The sequence below is a fragment of the Podarcis tiliguerta genome (genome assembly GCF_965153285.1).
Source record: "Podarcis tiliguerta genome assembly, chromosome: 11".
Taxonomy (NCBI): domain Eukaryota; kingdom Metazoa; phylum Chordata; class Lepidosauria; order Squamata; family Lacertidae; genus Podarcis; species Podarcis tiliguerta.
In genome coordinates, this window is record NC_139544.1 from 50,276,149 (window position 1) to 50,295,757 (window position 19,609).

The following is a 19,609-nucleotide window of genomic DNA, read 5'->3' on the forward strand; positions in this document are numbered from 1 at the left end:
CTTATCCCGGCATTGTATATCCACACATCAAAACACAGTTTAGGATATTGCCATTGCTTAATTACTAATTTCTATTTATTCAACTCTGTAACTTTCAAAACAGCATTTAAATTAAATTATGTAAATATAATCATTTTTTAAAGTTACAAATTTGCATATGCAATGGCTGCCATCCCTATGTGTCTGGAACATTTCCTCCCCTGGCTTTCTATCCTCCTGCCATGGCAACTGGCTGACAGGATGAAATTCTGCCCAGGCCCAGTACAACTAGCTAGCAAGCTGGCTACCCCTCACAAGGGCCAGGCTACACATGCAGCAGAACCGTGTGGTACCAATTCTGTGAGATTGCAAAATGGACTACACCACTTCAGACTTCAGGTGGGGGTTTCACAATGATAAATGCTTCCCTGCATACAAAAACAAATACAAAACCCAGCAAAAAGAAAACCAGCACAGGAACCTTTTCTCTAGATATGCAAGGGTGGTTGTTGTTGTTTTTTAAAAAAATATATTATTAAAGTTGCATGGAGTTTGGGGTTGCTGTTTTCAACCTGCACTCTGAACTGGTTCAGGCTGCTGCATCATCCCCTCAGGGTTTTGCCCTCTCTTTCTGCTGTCTGTGTAGACCAGGTCTGAAAAAGGTGTGTGTTTCTCTGACAGGGAAAGCCAGAGTGGCTGCAGTTTCTGAAGGGCTGCGGATTAAAGGAGAGGACCTGAGGGCAATTTATGTCAGAGACTAGGTGTAATATAGTGGTTAATACGCCAGACTAACCCCCATTTGTCCATGAAGCTCGTTGGGTGACCTAGAAAGGGTTCCCTATCTCCCAGCCTAATCTACCTCACAGAGTTGTGAGGGTAAAATGTGAGGTAAAGACCCTGTTTTAGATAGCCTTGCTCATGGAAGAGGATCCTCCGCGGGAGGATCATCCTGCCCATTATTTGGGGATATTCTGCAACCCACCCATTGAATTCCCCCACCGGCCAGATGAGTCAGCGCTTCGCAGATAAGGAATAATAAACGACGCCTTCAATCTTGACCGCCGGAGCAGGAAGACTAGAAGGCAAGCGTTGGTTAAAATTACTCCTGGGCACTGGATCACCTCTGCGGTAGCTGTAGCCTGGAGACAGGGCCTGAGCGGAGTTTTAATACTCGGGGAAGGGAAAGAGCCAAGCCGAAGTTTTGGAGCCAGGTCAGGGGAGGACCAGAGGAGATCATAGGCCTGGGCGGGCAGTTGAACCCGACGGGCTTGAGGACCCAGCCTCCCTCTTGAGACGTTTTCTCCAGCTGCACTTCGTCATCTTAATCAGCGAGAGTGGAAAGCTGTGAGGCTGTGAGGCTTCGGGTTGCTGGAATTACACTCTGAGAGGTGAAGAAGTCTTTTTGGCAGAGAGGGGTGAAGAGAGAGGAGACGGAAGTTTAAATTAAACAAAACAAAGCCTGGAAATTCACAAAGCACTCTTCAACGAACTGCGGAGAAATCCCTGTAGTTAAATACTCAGCTGTACAGCTAAATCATTGACTGTGGTAGGAAGTCCCCTTCTTCTTTCCTGTATTACTCACATTATTTAGCTCATATCTACTGTGGCTATGGGCAAGAGGAAACGCCTCAGAGAAGCAGAGGAATTACTGCTTCTCCCTAGCCCCAAGCTACAAGCTAAAGGAAGAAGAGATCAGCCAAATTTTCAAGCAGCAGTTACCACATACAATAGATTTCTTCCACTAAGTGACTTGGATGTAGCTAATAACATTCCCAAGTCCCAAAATACCACCCTACACAATTGTAACTTAACGAGCACTCCCAACAAGGGTGGGCCCGATGTGGATGGGGAAAAGATCCAGGATAAGGAGAACCAGCTGGGAAATGAGTCCTCCCATTTACAACTAGTCATTAGGACACTGGACTGCATATTTAAAAAGATAGACTTTCTGACGTGCTCAATTTCCAAGCTAACGGAAAAAGTGATGGATATGGACGCCAAAATTGCCCTCAAAAATAACTACCAGAGGGGACCTCCAGTGATAGCCCCACCAAACTCTGGGGCAAAGGGGATGAGAAAATACAAACTAAACGATCTCATGTGTAAGCAAAATCTAACATTGCAACCTAAGAAGGTGTGCCTAACGATAAGGTCTGAGATTTGGGACTGGTCAAGCTTGGAAGGAGCTAAAATTGCCCTAAGTAAAATCTTGAGAATAAGCATAGTTCATATTGATCTTCATGCCTTACTCCCGCTAACTCAATCAAATGGCCCTTACAAAGTTATTTTAGCCTTCCGTTCGCTGAGACTACCCTTATTAATAATAAGACAAAAATGGAAATTCATAAAAACAAAAATCATACCCACAAGGGTTTTTGCGGACAGCATAGTAAAACCACTACTTGTGGAAAAAGAGAGAGAGACATTAGATCCAGGAACAAGCTCTACAAAATCGCCAGACAAAGAGATGTTGCTTTCCCCACAGAGAACGGAGGAGATTGCCTGCAGTCCACAACCAGGAACGAACTTGGGTGATTCCAGAATATCTAATGATGAAAGCGCCCTTATGAATTCATTTGACGAACTACAGTCACAAGAAAAAGAAAAAATAATAAATAAATTAGATAAACTAAGAGAGAAGATGTCTCAGGCCAAAAGCAAAATAGGAAACAAAGAAATTCAAACCAACAGTGCCACTGGAGGCTCAGTGGACCTTCTCAAATTTAGCCCACAGCCCCAAAATAGGCCCATAAAATCCAAGGCAACGATACAGACAATCGTCTCGCCACCCTTATTAGTCAATCTGGAACCAGCTCTTCCGGCACCAGCCGGAATGGTCACACCTACTAAAGAACAGCAAAATGTAAACAAAATTTCGACACATTCCTCAATGCCTGACCTGGAGTCATCATTATCGGGCGGAGAATCTCTAGTTGACGATTTAGAAGCTCAAACCGCTATCGATATGGACTGGACAGAAGACCCCTTGGGCCATATAAATAAGATGACATACCCACGGAAGGGAAATCTAAGAATAGTTAAAACTTGTACCGACTTAATCTCTGCTCCCCTAGGTGATAAGCTCTCTGATAAAACAAGGGATTTCAGAGAGGAGACTAGACCAAATCAGGACACTACCCCTATAGGACCGGCTGAGCAGAGCATAATTACAAATAGCTCAAGAGGTACATCTGCGCCAAAAGGAGAGAAGTCATCTACTATTAGTCAAAGGAAAATTACTGACTTCTTTAAATCTGACAACCCACCAAGGCCAGCGTTCCCCCCTTCCCTATTGTGACTACCCAAACCTCAGTCAAATCCTCCCCCGTTCTCCCTTTTAAGCTGGAATATAGCAGGTTGGAAGGGGAAAAAATCTGACCCGGACTTTGTAAAACTAATAAACTCACACCAAGTAATTCTCTTGCAGGAAACATGGGAAGAGGGGAGAGTAGATATTAATGGTTTTGATGTTACATCACTACCGGCATGCCCGTCTACTAAAGGAGGCCGGCCCAGAGGAGGATTAGTTATAGCAATTTCCTTGAAAATACAGGCAAAACTCACGCTTGTAAATGCTTCCACCTTTGCAATTACAGCCCTGATTACGGGGGAAAACTTTGAACTTGTTATAACAAATGTTTATCTTCCTCCTGGAGGCAATATTGCAGACTTACACAATAAATGGGGAACCTTGGAGGAACATCTCACTTTTTGCCACTCCAAATACCCCAATATACCCAATGTTATAGCAGGGGACTTCAACGCTCGCATTGCAACAAACTGGGAGTCTTTAATCAAAGCCAAATGGTGGATAACCCCAGAATTCATTAATGACCTCTCCCTCCATAATCAAAGACTTTCCAAAGACAAAAGGGTAAATGAAGCGGGAACCCTTCTTTACCAATTGGTACTACGTCTAAACTTAGTGATTCTAAACGGGAACTGCCTGCCTGACGTACCGGGCGAGTTTACACACATAAGCTCCTCTGCAAACAGTGTCCTGGATTATATATTAGTATCTCATGACATATTCCCCAGAGTTTCCCATTTCAAAGTTGAAAATATTCATCTGAGCGACCACCTACCGTTGGTCGCCACAATGACTATAGACTGGACCCCAGATGGAAACAGACACCCAACACATCTGATTATGAACTCAGTATTGCAAATCAAAAGTGTAAAGTGGTCCGAATTACAGGCCCAAAAATACTCAGCATATTTCCAACAAGGACTAAAACAAGCATATTCAGGCTTAACCGAGGATTATTATGATTATGACCAAACTTTAAGACTATTCTCGAATCTGTCGGAAGATCTAACGTCTTTTTTCTCTGTCCCGACGCATAAAATAAATCGAACACAAAGGAAGATAGGTGCATTGTGGTTCAATAGTGCTTGTAAACAGGCTAGACAACTTCTCGGTAACATCTACAAAGAGTATAAAGCCTCCGGGGCAACGGTCTTGCCAAAAGAATATTTCCAAGCAAAATCGGCCTACAAGCAAATTCAAAAGGGAGCCAGACAGGAATGGCAAGTGAATCAATGGCGAGCAATCATAGAAGCCTCATCATCACGGAACTCCAGACAATTTTGGCTCCTGGTAAATAAAAGAACTAAAAGATACCCTTTGACTATTATTCCTGCCCCGGTTTGGGAATCTTACTTAAAAAATTACTTTGCCACAACTGACTGTATTGCTAACACAAGAGATGAATTTCAACATCAGCTTCCCCTCTGGCCCCCCACCGATCCAGAAGACATCCATGACCTGATCGTTAAACTCAAAACAGGGAAAGCGCCTGGGCCAGACCTGATCCCGGCAGAAGCAATAAAATACCACGCGGACTGGTGGGCCAAAGTTCTGGCGACCATCTTCGATGCCGTTAACAACTCTGGAATGATCCCGGAAGTATGGAAGGACCCTGTTATCGTTCCAATCCACAAAAAGGGCTCACCAGATGACCCGGGGAATTACAGAAACATCAGTCTGCTCTCAATAGTGGGGAAACTGTATGCCCGCTTCCTGTTGAACAGACTTAACCAATGGGCCGAAGAGAAAAAATTAATTGGGCCCGAACAAGCTGGATTCCGCCCAAAACAGTCAACAATTAATCACATTCTAACTTTACAGCATCTTGCCTGGAAATACTCCACCCCAAAGGGTGGCCAACTCTGTGTAGCATTCATTGACCTAAAGGCAGCATTCGATAGTATCCCCAGGAGCATCCTCTGGGAAAAACTCATCCGCTGGGGCATTGACAGAAGGCTTCTCTGGCTAATAATCAAACTCCATGAGAACTCAGCGGCCAGAGTGAGATTCACCCCGGAGGGTGATCTCACGAATTCAATTCCCATTAACAGAGGTGTCCGACAGGGTTGTATATTGGCTCCACTCCTGTTCAATTTGTTCATAAGTGACATGAGGACTCCCCTAATAGAGGCCCAAGAAAGGATTCATGCACCCCGCCTAGCACTTTATCGCTGCCCCTTGTTACTATATGCGGATGACGCAGTCATTCTTTCTTTTTCTAGAGTAGGTCTCAGGAGGGCCCTAAAAATTTTTGGATCATACTGTAGCGCAAACTCCCTTACAATTAATTATGGAAAATCTAAGATCCTGATTTTCTCAAAGAGCCGGAAACTCCATAATTGGAGAATTGATGGGAGAGTCATCGAACAAGTCTATAGATTCCAATATTTGGGAGTTTGGTTACAACATAACCTCAGATGGAAGGCCCATGTAGCCTATGTTACAAATAGAGCCAAAGCTATCTCCTTGGCGATCTTGCGATTCTTCTTCACCGATGGGGCCCTTCATATCCCATCGGCGCTGAAAGTCTTCAAGGCCAAGGTGATCCCGACAATAGCTTATGCCATCTCAATCTGGGGGACCTTTGCCAACCTATCTCACCTGGAGGTCATTCAAAATCAGTTCTTAAGAGGGATATTGAAACTGCCCAACTGTGTAAGTAATACAGCGTTACGCATGGAACTTAATATTGTATCCCTGGAAAATGCTCTGTGGAAGCACATACTCTGTCACTGGTTATCTCTATGGCACAATCTCCCAAACTTGTACTTGATACAATGTATGTGGAGAGATGATTTCCAGAGCCCATGGGTAAAAAATTTACAGCTGAAAATTACGGCAATGGGAATCTCCCCATCCAAACTATTAGAGCAGGACATAGTCCCAGCTAAAAGAACAGTAACCTGTAAGCTAGAGGAGATGGACTTGCAGCAGAAAATGATCTTGGGCAATGGTACCTGCTCACCTCTAAATCTTGGTTTATTACCCCTCTTAAGGCTCCCAAACTATTTGAATTCCTTAACTTCCTCAGCCCATAGATATGCCTTTGTAAAGGCAAGATTCAACACCTTCCCATCGAACGTGCTGAGAAATAGATTCTCCAATGGACAGATATCGCTCTTATGTGATTGTAACAGTGGGGCACCGGAATCGTTGCATCACATAATTTTTGACTGTGCTTTTCACCTACCGGCCAGGAGCAAGTTTCTTGCTCAATATCTTAAGGGAATTGCCGATGACACAATTGAAGCCAAACTGAGATATCTACTAATTGATGATGACCCCCTAAAATCACTCATGGTTGCCAGATTCCTGATCAGCGTCCTATCCCTAAAGAAGAGAAACGGTCTCCTGTGTGATTCGGACAACCCCTTTAAACCATGACCTATGTTTTAGGTGATATCACCATTGTTTTAAATCATGATCTATGTTTTGGGCGATATCACCATTGATACCCCTGATTAATTTATGAGTAGAGGGTGATGTATAGGTTACAAATTTATTGCAATGTATGGTGGTGGTTCCTGTTTTGTATGATGGTGGTTTTTGTTTTTGTTTTGCTTTGGTTACTGTTTGTCTTTTGTAAGCTGTGGCGATTTTAAATTTGGAGTTTTAAGTATAATATGTTGGTATGGGAAACTGTCGTGTAACGGGCCAATGGCCGTAATAAAGATCAATCCAATAAAGATCAATCCAATGTGAGGTAAACCATTCCCCATGTACACCAATGGCCACTGCCACTCCCACCCCCCAATGGAGGAAAGGCGAGTTCAAGAAGTTTGAAGCGTGTCTGGAAAATAAAATAAAGGGCAAGAGTCAAATCACTACCCTCATAGAAAAGTTGTCCTGGGGGCGGGGCGGGGGGGGGGAACAACAACAACTCAGGATTTGTGACTGCATTCATATGCAGCACCAAGGAAGAAGACATTATCTCAGTTGAGAGACAAAAGCAAAGACAACTCTCCTCAGTATTTAGAAGCAAGGCTGGATCAAAGCCATAATGGGCCTCAGGCAGCGGGCTCCGTTTCACTCGCAACTCTGAGGTAACACCTGGAAATGGTGTGTACACACATATGCACACACTGGAAGAAAACTATGTAGTATACAATGCAGAGGGGAATACTACATATCTTAGAGAACACCATCTTCTATGCTTTCCTTAAATTAAAAAAACAAAACAAAACCCTATGGTTCCTAGTTTTAATTGTATTATGGGTTCCTCCTCTTGCGCAAGAGAAAGCAGGGGTGTGCACGCACCATCCCTGGTCCCAATCCCAACGTCCATGTCTGTATAAAAGTGGCCTGTTTTTTGTCCTAAACCAAAGCCAGAGTGAGAAGGTTGCCTTTTTTAAAGGGTCTGAATTACCTACCAGCCCGTCTCTGGCCAGTGGGCTGTTAAGGGAAAACAATTGCACTGTGTTTTTCTCTCATAGCTTTTTTGTTGACATAAACAGTGTATGTGTGAAGAAGGAGAAGCAACTTCCTCACCTCGTCCTATGTTGTAATATAATAACAATAGCATTTATTGTTGTTGTTGTTATTTCAACTCTGCCTGTCTGGGTTGCCCCAGCACTGCATGCACCATAATTTGAAGGGAAGTCTAGAACATAACCGGGTCCCGTGAAGCAGTGAGCCTTGGGCTGTAGCCCTGTCACTCTGTGGCTTAATATGGCCTTGATCAAAGGTGCCTCTTCGCTGACTTATTTTAAAATTTCTATCCCACAGCTAGACAGAGCTAATCACCAAAATCCACCAGTAAAGCCATAGTGACGAACACCACTCCAAAAACAGTGCCATCATCTCATCAGCCTGTTTGTGAAGGCAAACTGCTTAGGAAAGCAACTCCTTCAAAGGTAAGTGGAATGGTGGAGAAAGATCGAAGCTCAGAGCAAGCACTCTCCATGGGGAAGGCCTTAGGTTAAATCATGGGCAACTTTAGATAAAAGTGGGAGACAGCCCTGTCTGAAATTCAGGAGAGCCACTGCCGGTCAGTATAGACATTACTGGTACCAGTGGCCTACCTCAGCATAAAGCATCTTCCCACATTCCCATGACACAAACTGAATCAATATCCACAGAATAGCCTAGAGAAGTTGTTCCATTCATTAATTCGCTTCAGTATGAGAAAGGGAAATTTCCTCAGATGACTACCATTGGCTTGACCAATAAGTATCTTGCCATTGCTGAGGAGAAAGGCTCAAAAATATTGATAACTGGTGCACAGACTATACAGGGACTTGATTTTCAGTTTGGTTGGAAAATGAATCTCAGAGAGAGCCAAGGAAGGGGAAAAACAACAGGAAGGGATTCTTTAAATCAGAAAAATCTCTCTCTCTTATGCCCACTAGGTGTACTGAGGGAGAGTTTCTCCCTAAAGTTCCCAAAATATCAGCAGCAATTCAGAATAGGGCTAGTCTTGTTGAGATAAGACAGAAACCCACTATGCTGCTACCTCCTCTGCAGTTCCAAAATGGATCCAGACAGGAGTGCTTTTTGCAAAGGGAGAGGAAGTTGGACAAGAAGCCACTTCTTCTCAAGAAGACCTGGCAATTGCCAGTAGGAGAGAGGAGCCGGGAGAGACTATAAAATGGCCTGGCCACTGCCACCTCCTCTTTCTCAGTTGTTGGGGTAAACAAGCGCCTGGTTATCTGATTCTGTAGCACTTTTGAGAAACAATTGAACAAGGTTTGTTACCACAAACTTTTCCAGCTGGATGAAAAGCTGTCTGCCTTACGTGTGAGATATAAGGAGTTCCTGGTTTTGGTTTCCTCAGAATGAGGGACAATGGAGGTAGTGATGCCTTTATGCTATATGATTTATTTACACATATATACAGCCTGAACATCTGATGAAGGGGCTCACAGCATTAACAGCTCAAAAGAATTTTGCTTCTCCCATAGCCACAGACTTCGATTCCAGCAGAAATCAGACATGGTTCTGTCTCCCAGCTGCCCAACCCACAGGCTTCTAGCATCTAGCTCCACACAACTCAATTCCCAACTCTGGCCTTTGTCTTTGGGGGGGGGGGCACATAATAAGTGGCACATAGCCACTTCCTTTGTGACCTTAATGGCCCATACATAAAGGGCAGTTACCTAATGTGGCTATTCCAGTAATGGAATCTGCTGGATCGAGGAATTAGAAGGAGGCTTAGGCATACAGCCTACCCCACCGCAAACTCATAGCAGTATTTATTTTTGTGTTTTTCTATTGTAAACTGCCCTTTGATCCCTGGATGACAGGTGTATATATTTTTTTAAATAATAATAATATTCCTAGGATCAAGGAGCAGTCATTCCTCTAAACACAGATACAACTGGATACCATTTTGAATCAAGATGGAGGAATGAACCTTACAAAATTGCACTGATCTTTTTGGTTTCTTATAATTCCCGAGCAATACCAGATATGAGGCTGCTAGTGAAATATAAAAAGAAAGAACAACAATTGCCCTTTAAAATAAACTGCATATCCTGCAGTTTAGGATGCTTCTACAAAATTTTTATTGTGGACTGTGCTGCTCACACCTGCAAGCGCCTGCATGAACAGTTCTGAACCCACAATGAATTGCCACGTGGAAGTGCCTTTAATCTTGAAAATATCCAAGAGTAGGGCTTTGAGTATGTAGCTCACGCCCCACCCCCAACAACAGTGAAACCTTTGTCTTCAGGTGTTTTTATTAAGAGTTTCATAGAATTACAGAATTGTAAAGCTGGAAGGGATGCGGGTGGCGCTGTGGGTTAAAGCCTCAGCGCCTAGGGCTTGCCGATCGAAAGGTCGGCGGTTCGAATCCCTGCGGCGGGGTGCGCTCCCATTGTTCAGTCCCAGCGCCTGCCAACCTAGCAGTTCGAAAGCACTCTCAGGTGCAAGTAGATAAATAGGGACCGCTTACTAGCGGGAAGGTAAACGGCGTTTCCGTGTGCGGCTCTGGTTCGCCAGAGCAGCGATGTCATGCTGGCCACGTGACCCGGAAGTGTCTTCGGACAGCGCTGGCCCCCGGCTTCTTTGAGTGAGATGGGCGCACAACCCTAGAGTCTGTCAAGACTGGCCTGTACGGGCAGGGGTACCTTTACCTTTACCTTTAAAGCTGGAAGGGACCACAAGGGTCATCTAGTCCAATATTGCAGGAATATTTTGCCCAACATGAGAATCTCATGCTCTACCAGCTGAGCTATACCAGTTTCAGCCTTGAGGCAATTTACATTTAAAAATAGCACACCCCCCCTTTAGTGTTTTATTAATGGTGATGATGATAAATAAGTTACAAAAACTGTGTTAGGGATTGTTTTAGAAGGCCTTTTCCTCCTACATGAGCGATAAACACTTTTAAGAGTGCCTGCTTTTTTGCATGTGCATACCTGACCTGAAGCCTCCCTCACATAATTATTGCAATTAGCAAAATCAGGGTGGGCTTTTTTGTTTTGTTTTTTTGCATTGTGTTGGGAGTTTAATTAAATGGCGCGAAGAGAACAATGAAAACTTTTCCAGAGAAGCCCCTCAAACCTCTGTGGTCCAAACCCCTAATCTGTGGGAAAACCAAAGGATAACTGAAGAAGTGTGCATGCACAGGAAAGCTCATACCAATAACAAACTTAGTTGGTCTCTAAGGTGCTACTGGAAGGAATTTTTTTTATTTTGGGAAGGGAAAGTTTGTTTGTTTTTTCTTATTTTGGGAAGGGAAAGTTTGTTTTTTTCTTATTTTGGGAAGGGAAAGTTTGTTTTTTATTATTCATATTTGCTCGCGCAGCTTATAGTGGTCTTTGCGCACGTTTCGCGGGGAAACGTAAAGTTCAGTTTCCCCTTCACTTCTGTACCACACAACCCTCCTCTCCTCCTCCTCCGCTCCCAGAGTTTTGCTTTTCCTCCATCTTGATTGACTTTCTAGCCCGGCTGTTTACCTCTCTATGCTCCGCGCGCTCCCTCCTTCCCTCCCTCCCTCCCTCCTCCTGTCGTCATTCTCTGCAATAGGCGACGCGGCCGAAGCAGGCAACGTGCAGCGAGCAGCGGTGGCGGCGGCGGCAGCGGCAGCAGCAGCAGCAAGCTTTTTTCCCACCCCTCTTTATAAGCACCACTGCATTGCCCGGATGTGAATGGATTACAATGTATCTTTCAGGGAAACGTATTGCTATCAATTTCTCCGCGGGGAAGTCCGTGATGATGATGATGATGGCGATAATGAGGAGGAGGAGAGCTCTGTAAAGTTGGGACAAGTTTGAGACTTTTTATCGCTGGGTTTTTTTAAACAAAACAAAACAAAAACAAAACAACAACAGAGACTTGAGGGGGTCGAAATCGTACTGCCACCGAGATTTTTTTCTTTTCTTTTCCAAAATAGTTCATTAGTAGCCATGTGTTTATAAAGAAAAGTCACAGGGCGGGAGGGTAGTTTGCTGGATCTTCCCTTTTATTGTTTTTGTTGCGATATATCTTTTTTTTTGCTGGCTGGCTGGCTTCGTTTTGCTTATACTTTGGGTGGGAAGACTTATGCCTTACGGTGGATAAATCAAAAACAAAGCAAAACCCCTCGCGCCCGGTGTAAAAGTTGCTTTAAGAATTGTGGAATACTCTCTGGATCTCAAGACTGAGTGCGAGTTTAAAGTACTTCTGCTTTTTTGAGGGTCAAACACACGTGAGATAATAAAGCACCTTTGCAGAAGAGCTCTCTTTTCTTCCCCTAAAATATCTTTCCTTGGAATATTGTGAACATATTTGTGGCCATTTAAGGTAAAGTTACAATTTCCTCTTGGAGTCGTTCTTTTTTTTTCTTTCTTTCTTTACTTTCTCTCATTAAAAAAAAAATGTTGATCCCACTGTGTTTTTAACTTGATGCAACTTCGGCAATGTGAATCGAAGCGCACCGTGCATGTGATAATAGCATCCACACGCTTAGCAATAAGCGCATAGACAGAGGGGGGTATGGGCTGGAAATATATATATATATATATATATATATATATATATATATATATACCGTGCCAGTAATAAGTAATGAAATTGTTTTCTATCACGCGTGCCGGGGGGGTGGTGGCGGCGAGGAGGAACGAAAATCAATCGGGCTTTCTTTCCGGGAGGGGGGAGTCTGGGAAAGGGGAATAACCTGAGGCCTGTAGTAGCAGCATTTTGAAATTAAAGTACTGTATATACAACATGCTTGCGAGAAGGGAGGGAGGGAGAGAAAGGGGGAGGAGGCTGGCATAGTCTCCAGAAAACTTGCCTGTGCAGAAAGCCAGTCGAACGTTCGATTTTGGGAGAAAAAGTTTGCAGCGTTGCTCTCTCTTGGTGTAGTCTGCATCGTAAAACGTGCCATGGAAGCAGCATCGAGCAAATTAAAGATAGACGCACCAAGATCATGACACAAAAGCACTTTTATTTTATGTCTTGCGAGTGGCCTAAACAATGGTGGGGGGTTGGGAAACGGAGAAAACAATATTAGTGTTCCTTCCTGGCATATACCCTTGGTCTCACGTGCATTTTCTTTATTATTATTATTTTTTTTGCAACGGTGTATAAAGTAGTCCGCTTGCTTAGGTCTTCTTGCGCGCTCGCGTGCGCGCGCGAACTGCGGAATGATTGTTTTATATAATAAATCCTTTAAAAAGAGAGAGAGAGAGAGAGAGAAGTGTTTGGGGACTTAGGGGACGTGAAGGGAGGCGAGATATATACAATCCATGTGTAGCTTCCCAGCGTCAGTGATCAGGGGCATGGAAGAAAACGAGGTGCCCATTTATCTTTATTGCATATATAAACATATATTTCATTGGAAGAGGGGGGTGGGTGTCTGTGTGTATGTGTGTTGCATGTGTGTGTGAATCCTTAGGCAGGCAAAGGCAATATCGGGGGACGGTGGCGTCTGGTGGTGCTCCTGGGCTTCCCCTCTCCCCCCCCCCCTTTTGCTGAACTTCCAGTCCGGCTTTATTCGGGGTTTGCTTGTGTGCGTGTGTTTCGCGGGGTGTAGCGGCTCGTGCTTTGCCCCCCTCCTATCGCCCCCTTCTCTTCTCCCTCTCGCTTCCCCTGATTAAGGCAGAAGAAGAGTTTGGGTTTAGGAATCGGGGCTCCTTCTTCCCTCCTCCGCCGCGTCTTCTTCTCGTCTCTCTTTCCTCCTGTGTTTTTTTTTTCTTCCCCTTTTTCCTCCCCGCTCCAGTTCGGGGGAGAGCTTTTAGCGTGGCGCGCCGGCGGGGTCTCTCCTTTTTCTCCCCCCTTCTCTCTTTCTATCTCTCTCTGTATCTCTCCCTCTCTCTCTTTCTCTCCTGCGTGTTGTTGTGTGCGGTTGGTGGATGCAGTGATTTCGAGCAATGAAACCCAGAGCTCGGGGCTGTGGTCGGAAAGGGAGCCCCTTCTCTCCTCTCTCGGCCGGTAGGTAACCGGAGGTGTCCTCTTTACTCCCCCCCCCCTCGCTTTTTAAAATGTCTTTAGTTTGGAGTTTAGTTGTGGCTGCCGCTAATGGAAGAGGAGCTGCTGCTTCTGGTGGCTTCATTTAAACACGGGAAATTCATCCCCCCCCCCTTCTTTCTTTCTCCATGGGGTGCGCCCGGGGAAGGGTCTGCAGTGGCCTGTTTCAGCCCCCCCACCTGCTTTCCAATTGTTTGCCCTAGACTAGAGAAACGGACTTTGTTGCAAACGGGGCCTGAAGATGCCCTTTAGTCCCAGCTGGTTACTTGCAAGTCTCCCCAGTCACCTTTCATGCATTAGTTACCTAATCGCCAAGGGTTAACTCTCTTTCTTTTTGTCTGTCTTCCTCCCCCCCTCTAAAAAAACCGAACAAGTCTTCGAGCGGTTTAATTATAGTAGGGACGTAGGCTGGTCTCCCAAAGGCTGGTGTGTCTCTCCCCCCCCCTCCAACTCCACTCCCAAACCTCCCATCCCTATTCTGTTGACCTCCCCCCTCCCCACGTCTCCTTTGCACCGACCGAGCCTGTGTTGCTCCACTCTATAAATACTTTGTTTGCCGCCTGCCTTTATGTAAAATAATCGGGGTGGTGGTGGGGATATGTGCACGGGAGGAGAAGGGAGCGGTGCAAAATAAAACAAAAAAGAAAGTTGGGAACGGATGGCTGTAGTTTCTGCTCTGGGTTTCTCATTCATTCCTCGTTGAACCTCCTGTTGCATAAACGATGCGCTGAACGGCGCGCCGGCTCCTCTTCTCTCTCTCTCTGTCTCTCCCTCTGTTCTGGTTTTTGGGGTTAGACTAGTGCTTGATAAACTGGGGTTTCGAGCGATCCGGTGAAACTAGTGTCGCCTTTCCTGTCTTCTTGTCGTTGCTGCCCCTCCATCTTACCCCCAACTCCCTTCCCCAACCTTTCCCCCCTCCCCACCCCAACTCTCATTTAAAAAAATAAAAAAATCCGATTGTTGTTTCCTGTAAGGCTCGGGACTGGGTTTTCTGATTGCGGTTATTTCCATGTTTCTAGGTTTGTGTGATTTTGCTAAAATGCACCACCAACAGCGAATGGCTGCCTTAGGGACGGACAAAGAACTCAGTGATTTACTGGATTTCAGTGCGGTAAGAAACAACAGTGGAAATTAACAACAGCTCTAAAAATAATAATAATAAAAATAAATTAATTTAAAAACCCAACAACACCCGCCCAAAAGTATGTTAAACTAAAGCAAAGCAAAGCAAAGCAAAACAAGATAAATAAATAAATGCCCCCAAACCTGTGATCTTCAGTACATTGGGTAATTTTTAACCAGCAACTAGACCCATGGTAAATATGAACGCTTTATTACTATTTTCAATTAGAATTTTGTCACATTATCTGAAAGGAGATTGAATATTGTCTGCAATGTACTGGGATGTGTTCTTATCATTTGACACCCCCCCCCCAAAAAAAACCCCAACAACCATTACACACCCTCTGATAAAATTGTGGGTATTTTTTCTCTCCAGAATTCTCTCAGAATAATAGTTACTTGCCATTGTGCATTGCGTTCTTAAAAGTATGGCTTGCACACCAACTAACTGATGGCTAATCAGTTGCTTAAAGTGCGCTCCCCATCCTTCCCTTGTTTCATTTATTTTGGCACATGGAAAAGGGAAAAGAAATCCAGCACTAGCTCAGCTTCAAGTTTTCACTGAAATCTCAGATTGCTCTGTCAATGAATGAGTTGCAACTTTTCTGTAGAAAACTCCCCCCCCCCAACTGATGGCTAGTGGTGTGTGTGCGTGTGTGGTTATTCTTTTTAATTTTAAAAATTATTTATTTTATCTTTAGGCTTTTTTTGTTTATAAATATCTTGGCCAGATATTAACCAGGTTCTGGGTAGTTGCCTAAGTGCCATACTCCCCCCCCCCATCTCCATCTACTCCTGCTTTTCTCTCCCCCCCCCATCCCTGCTTTTCTCCCCCCTCCTAATCTTCCCCCCTTCTTCCAATATGTCAGAAGTCTTTATTTATTTATTCACAGATTTGTGGAGGGTGGGGAGAGAGAGACCAAGACAAATCAATTTGATGTAGGATGCATTTGTGTCTTTAAATAATTTCAGTGCTGGGGGGGGGGGGAATAAAATCCACCTTGTAAGTGGGGGCTATCTCAGTCTGCTGTTGTCTCTCCAAGACTTTCCTTTTGAGAAATGGCTTTGGGAAGTTTGGCCAGGAACCGTAGCCTGAGGCAGCTCTGTAGCTCCCACTTCCCTAGCTGTGCTTTTTTCCATTTGTTCCTTTGCTTTTTGTAGTCTCTGACTCAGGGAAGGTGCGTATTATCCGCTAGACACGTCGAAGAAGATGGAAACCAATTAGGGTTGAAATAAATGCTGGAGAGTGAGAGAAAGGGGGGGGGGGGGCGGAGAGAGAGAGAAAGAGAGAGAGAGAGAGGAGACTTGCTTCAAATTGCTCTCATGTTCAGAGCCGAGATGAAAATTTAGGGCAGGTGGAACTTTGCATTATTATTATTTGGGTTCACATATGACAGACAGATCCTAAAACGGGATGGAAATGGATATAGCTACGTTTATGACCAAGGTTTCAATCACAAACTTTTTTCCCTCACTTTTGTCAATCTAAATGTTTCCAAAAGGGTCCCCCCCCCCTTCTCCTTGTTGCCTGATATTGTGGCTGGGGTACTGAGGTCCCTCCCCCAACAAATCTTGTATTGTTTGGGGAGACATAAAACTAACATAAGGGGGAAAGGGGGGAGACTGCAAATACTGCTATACTATTACGAGAGCAGAGATGGGAGATGTTTAAATAAACTGTTGTTAGGTTTCGTATAAAGTTGAATGAAATGTGAGCTATCAGCGAATGTAGAGGGGGGAAAAAGCCCTGTTTACCAACAATAATGCCTCTTTGTTTTCTTTTAGATGTTTTCACCTCCCGTGAGCAGTGGGAAAAATGGACCAACTTCTTTGGCAAGTGGACATTTTACTGGCTCAAGTATGTACAGCTTCTGTTTGGAATGCAGTTAACGTGTCTCCTTTAGGTATCTTCCACCCCCCCCCACCCCCATCAGTGTGTGTTAGTGAAATAACTCTTATCTTGGTAGAAATGACTTCCATTAAGAAACTGAAACATTTATTTCATACTGCTTCATGTTTAATATAGTACCTTTCTCAGAAATAGTATTTGGAGTGTATAGTTATTTTATAGGATTTAGTTTTAAGCATAACCAAGTTTGGGGTATTTTTAAAAATCCAAAGTACTTTTATCCTTTTGTTGCGTGGGGAATGATAACCAACTCACTCAAGGTTTCTTATGCATTACAAGAAGAATAAGTCCTCTTTTAAGTTCTTTTCAAAAGTATATATCTTTTTAAAAAGAAAAAAGTCCTAATTCTTTTCCAGAAATTAGCATCTGCTGATGGATTGTTTTGGGATACGCATCAAGATTACAGTCTTATGCATTATTCCTTGACACACACAAAAACTTTTTTAAAAATTATTTTACTAATGTGACTTTCTTAATGCATATTACACCTTTTGGATAAAGAGTCTGTTTGCGTTTTTGCAAATGTGTTCATCTATTGAACACAGGAATGTTTTGCTTTCAGCAAAAATACAACATTTATTTTTGACCAAAATAAAGAGTCTGCTTATTGATGAAGTAAGCCACTGGATATAATAACTGAATGTTAAGCACAAAGGATGTTTATATATTGGAAATAATTCATTTTGTATCAGGCTGGTGGGGGGGGGGTGCACATTTGAATACCTTCCACGCCCATAATTTAATTTCATAGTGTTCCCTACATTATTACACGTAGTTCCTTGGATGTTCCTTAGATATACCTACAATTAAACAGCTGCAGTGTTTTTGAAATTTTGGCAATTGTACATAACAGTACTCTGTAAAAAGCATATCTGAAACAGATGTTGAATTTTCGCAAGCCTTTACAAGCTCGCTACCTATGATTATGTAGGGGTGTTATCCCATATCTATCAAAGTTAATGGCAGAATTCCCAATAGTTTTAATGGAGTCAAAGTGTATGAGGAATAAGATAATGCCTGTAATTTTCATTTCCTATTTAACTGCTTAAAAGAGTATTCCTCCCCATACATTATATGGTTTTATATAGCTTTTTTAAGGATGACATACAGATAACTCAATTGAAGTTAGCTTGTGCTTTTGATAAGCTGTACCATTATTTTTCATAAGTTTGTATTTTTGATAAGTTCTATCATTAAACATACTTTGATTATATTCAGAATTTTAAAAATGAAGACACGTGCGATATGAAAGGTGATGATTCCAGTGTAGCATTATTGCAGGTTTCATTGATGGGCCTCGGTACACCTTGATTTCTAAATGTATTGTCTTGTATCAAAGCCTCATCCATTTCTATGGAACTTTATACCTACCAAGGCACACCTTGTAATAAATCATTTTGTAATATTTTGCTTATATTGGTGATTTTAAAGAAAGCAGAGTATTCTATTTTTTTTCATTGCAGAAGCAGTGCAAAGTATTTGTGTTAGATAAATCGATTTGCCAGTTACATTCAATCAATGCTGCAGCTAACTATTGTTCTAGCAAATATTAGCTGTATGCTACTTTTAAGGGATTTCCCACAGTTTAATAGTCTCTTGTAAGGCCAGTTGATCAACAGTTTTAAAAAGGTGAAGAAACAAGCTGAAAATATATTGGGGGGGGGGGGGGCAAAACATTTTTTCCTAGTACGCCCAGTGCAAACATCTTGTCATTGGTATGTAAGCCTGACATGCAAATAATTTAAAAAGAAACATACACACAAAACCCTGAGGCAAGGCAGTAAAATTAAGCTGTAGATATCTTAAAACAATGCTTCTTTTTAGAAACCATCCTAAGGCCATCATCCTAAGCACACCTTCTTGCAAGTAAGTTCACTGCTTTTCTAGTGAATGCCGCATATGAATGGAAGGTCACTTTCACCACCCATGTGTAAGAATAAGATAGGAAGAAACCCTAGTGCTCTATCCTACTTAATTAAATAAAGTATGGTGGAGATAATTATGTGGTGAAGGTGCAGAAATTTGTATGGCTAAATAGCATACTCTTTGTTATATAGACTGCATCTTTTTTCTTAACTGGCAAGTGGTTTTAAAACAGATCATTCAGTGGTTAGAGAAGATTGTAGAATCCAGTATCATATAAAACTGACCCTTATCCTAGGAAAACTGACCTCAAGGTGCACTTACATGTACCTTGTTTCCTAGTGTGAATTCTGGCAAATAACTGTTTTAGAACTCTTGCACTTTATAGTTTCACTCTTAAGGTAAGTCTAAATTTGAGGATAGGTAATTGTATTATAAAACACTTTCAGACTGCATCAAAATATGTTTTAACAAACAGATTTGCAGTTTCAGAATATGACTAGATTACTGTCTAGATTACTTTCCTGGCTTTGCCTCAAATTGATAGCTGTACTTTTAGTGAAATAATTACGTCCATTAAGTTGAGTCTCGGATGCGGTTTCCTGTCTTTACTGGTGTATATACTCTATAAATGTTTGACTAGAGAACTTACCTGCTTTAAAATTGATGTTCATTTAATGGAAACATTATTAGTGACTTGTGTATTGTTTTGGGATTTTCGTTGTAAAACAGCGGATCCTGAATTTTTTCATATTTTTTTACTGTGTGAGAATGTGAATGTGTGTGTTTTAATCTGCTTGTTCAACATATGATGGTCTGGTGTGATTTGTAATGTGCGAATAAAAGGAAAGTGGGCCTGTATTTCCTTTAATCTTTAATTTTACAAATGTGGCCTCTTACTACCACAAGAAATTGTGAAGCTGCAAGGGAGAAAGGAATGTAACCTGAGCCATAGACCTGACATTCCCAGAGTGCGTTTTTCACATGAAAGGCTTTTTGTCAACGCTGTAAAGGACCAGCAGTTTTTGTTTGATGTT

General features: G+C 42.9%; 1 protein-coding gene across 27 annotated transcripts in view; it reads left to right on the forward strand.

Annotated features, from left to right (window-relative positions):
• Window positions 1-655: 655 nt before the first annotated feature.
• Window positions 656-19,609, forward strand: part of TCF4 (transcription factor 4) — a 341,723-nt gene continuing 322,769 nt past the window's right edge. For 8 of the 27 annotated variants that reach the window (XR_014502786.1, XM_083402855.1, XM_083402836.1 and 5 more), the window contains exons 1-3: window positions 13,190-13,642; window positions 14,698-14,789; window positions 16,586-16,658. Coding sequence is in view for 24 of the 27 variants with exons in the window: in XM_083402855.1 (XP_083258981.1) it covers window positions 13,582-13,642; window positions 14,698-14,789; window positions 16,586-16,658 (226 nt within the window). In the remaining 3 variants the exon portion in view is untranslated. Of the gene's footprint in view, window positions 741-8,014; window positions 8,143-11,245; window positions 12,014-12,890; window positions 13,006-13,189; window positions 13,643-14,697; window positions 14,790-15,840; window positions 15,979-16,083; window positions 16,248-16,585; window positions 16,659-19,609 lie in introns of those variants that run through there. The other 19 variants (XR_014502784.1, XR_014502785.1, XM_083402840.1 and 16 more) reach the window with 10 other exon arrangements.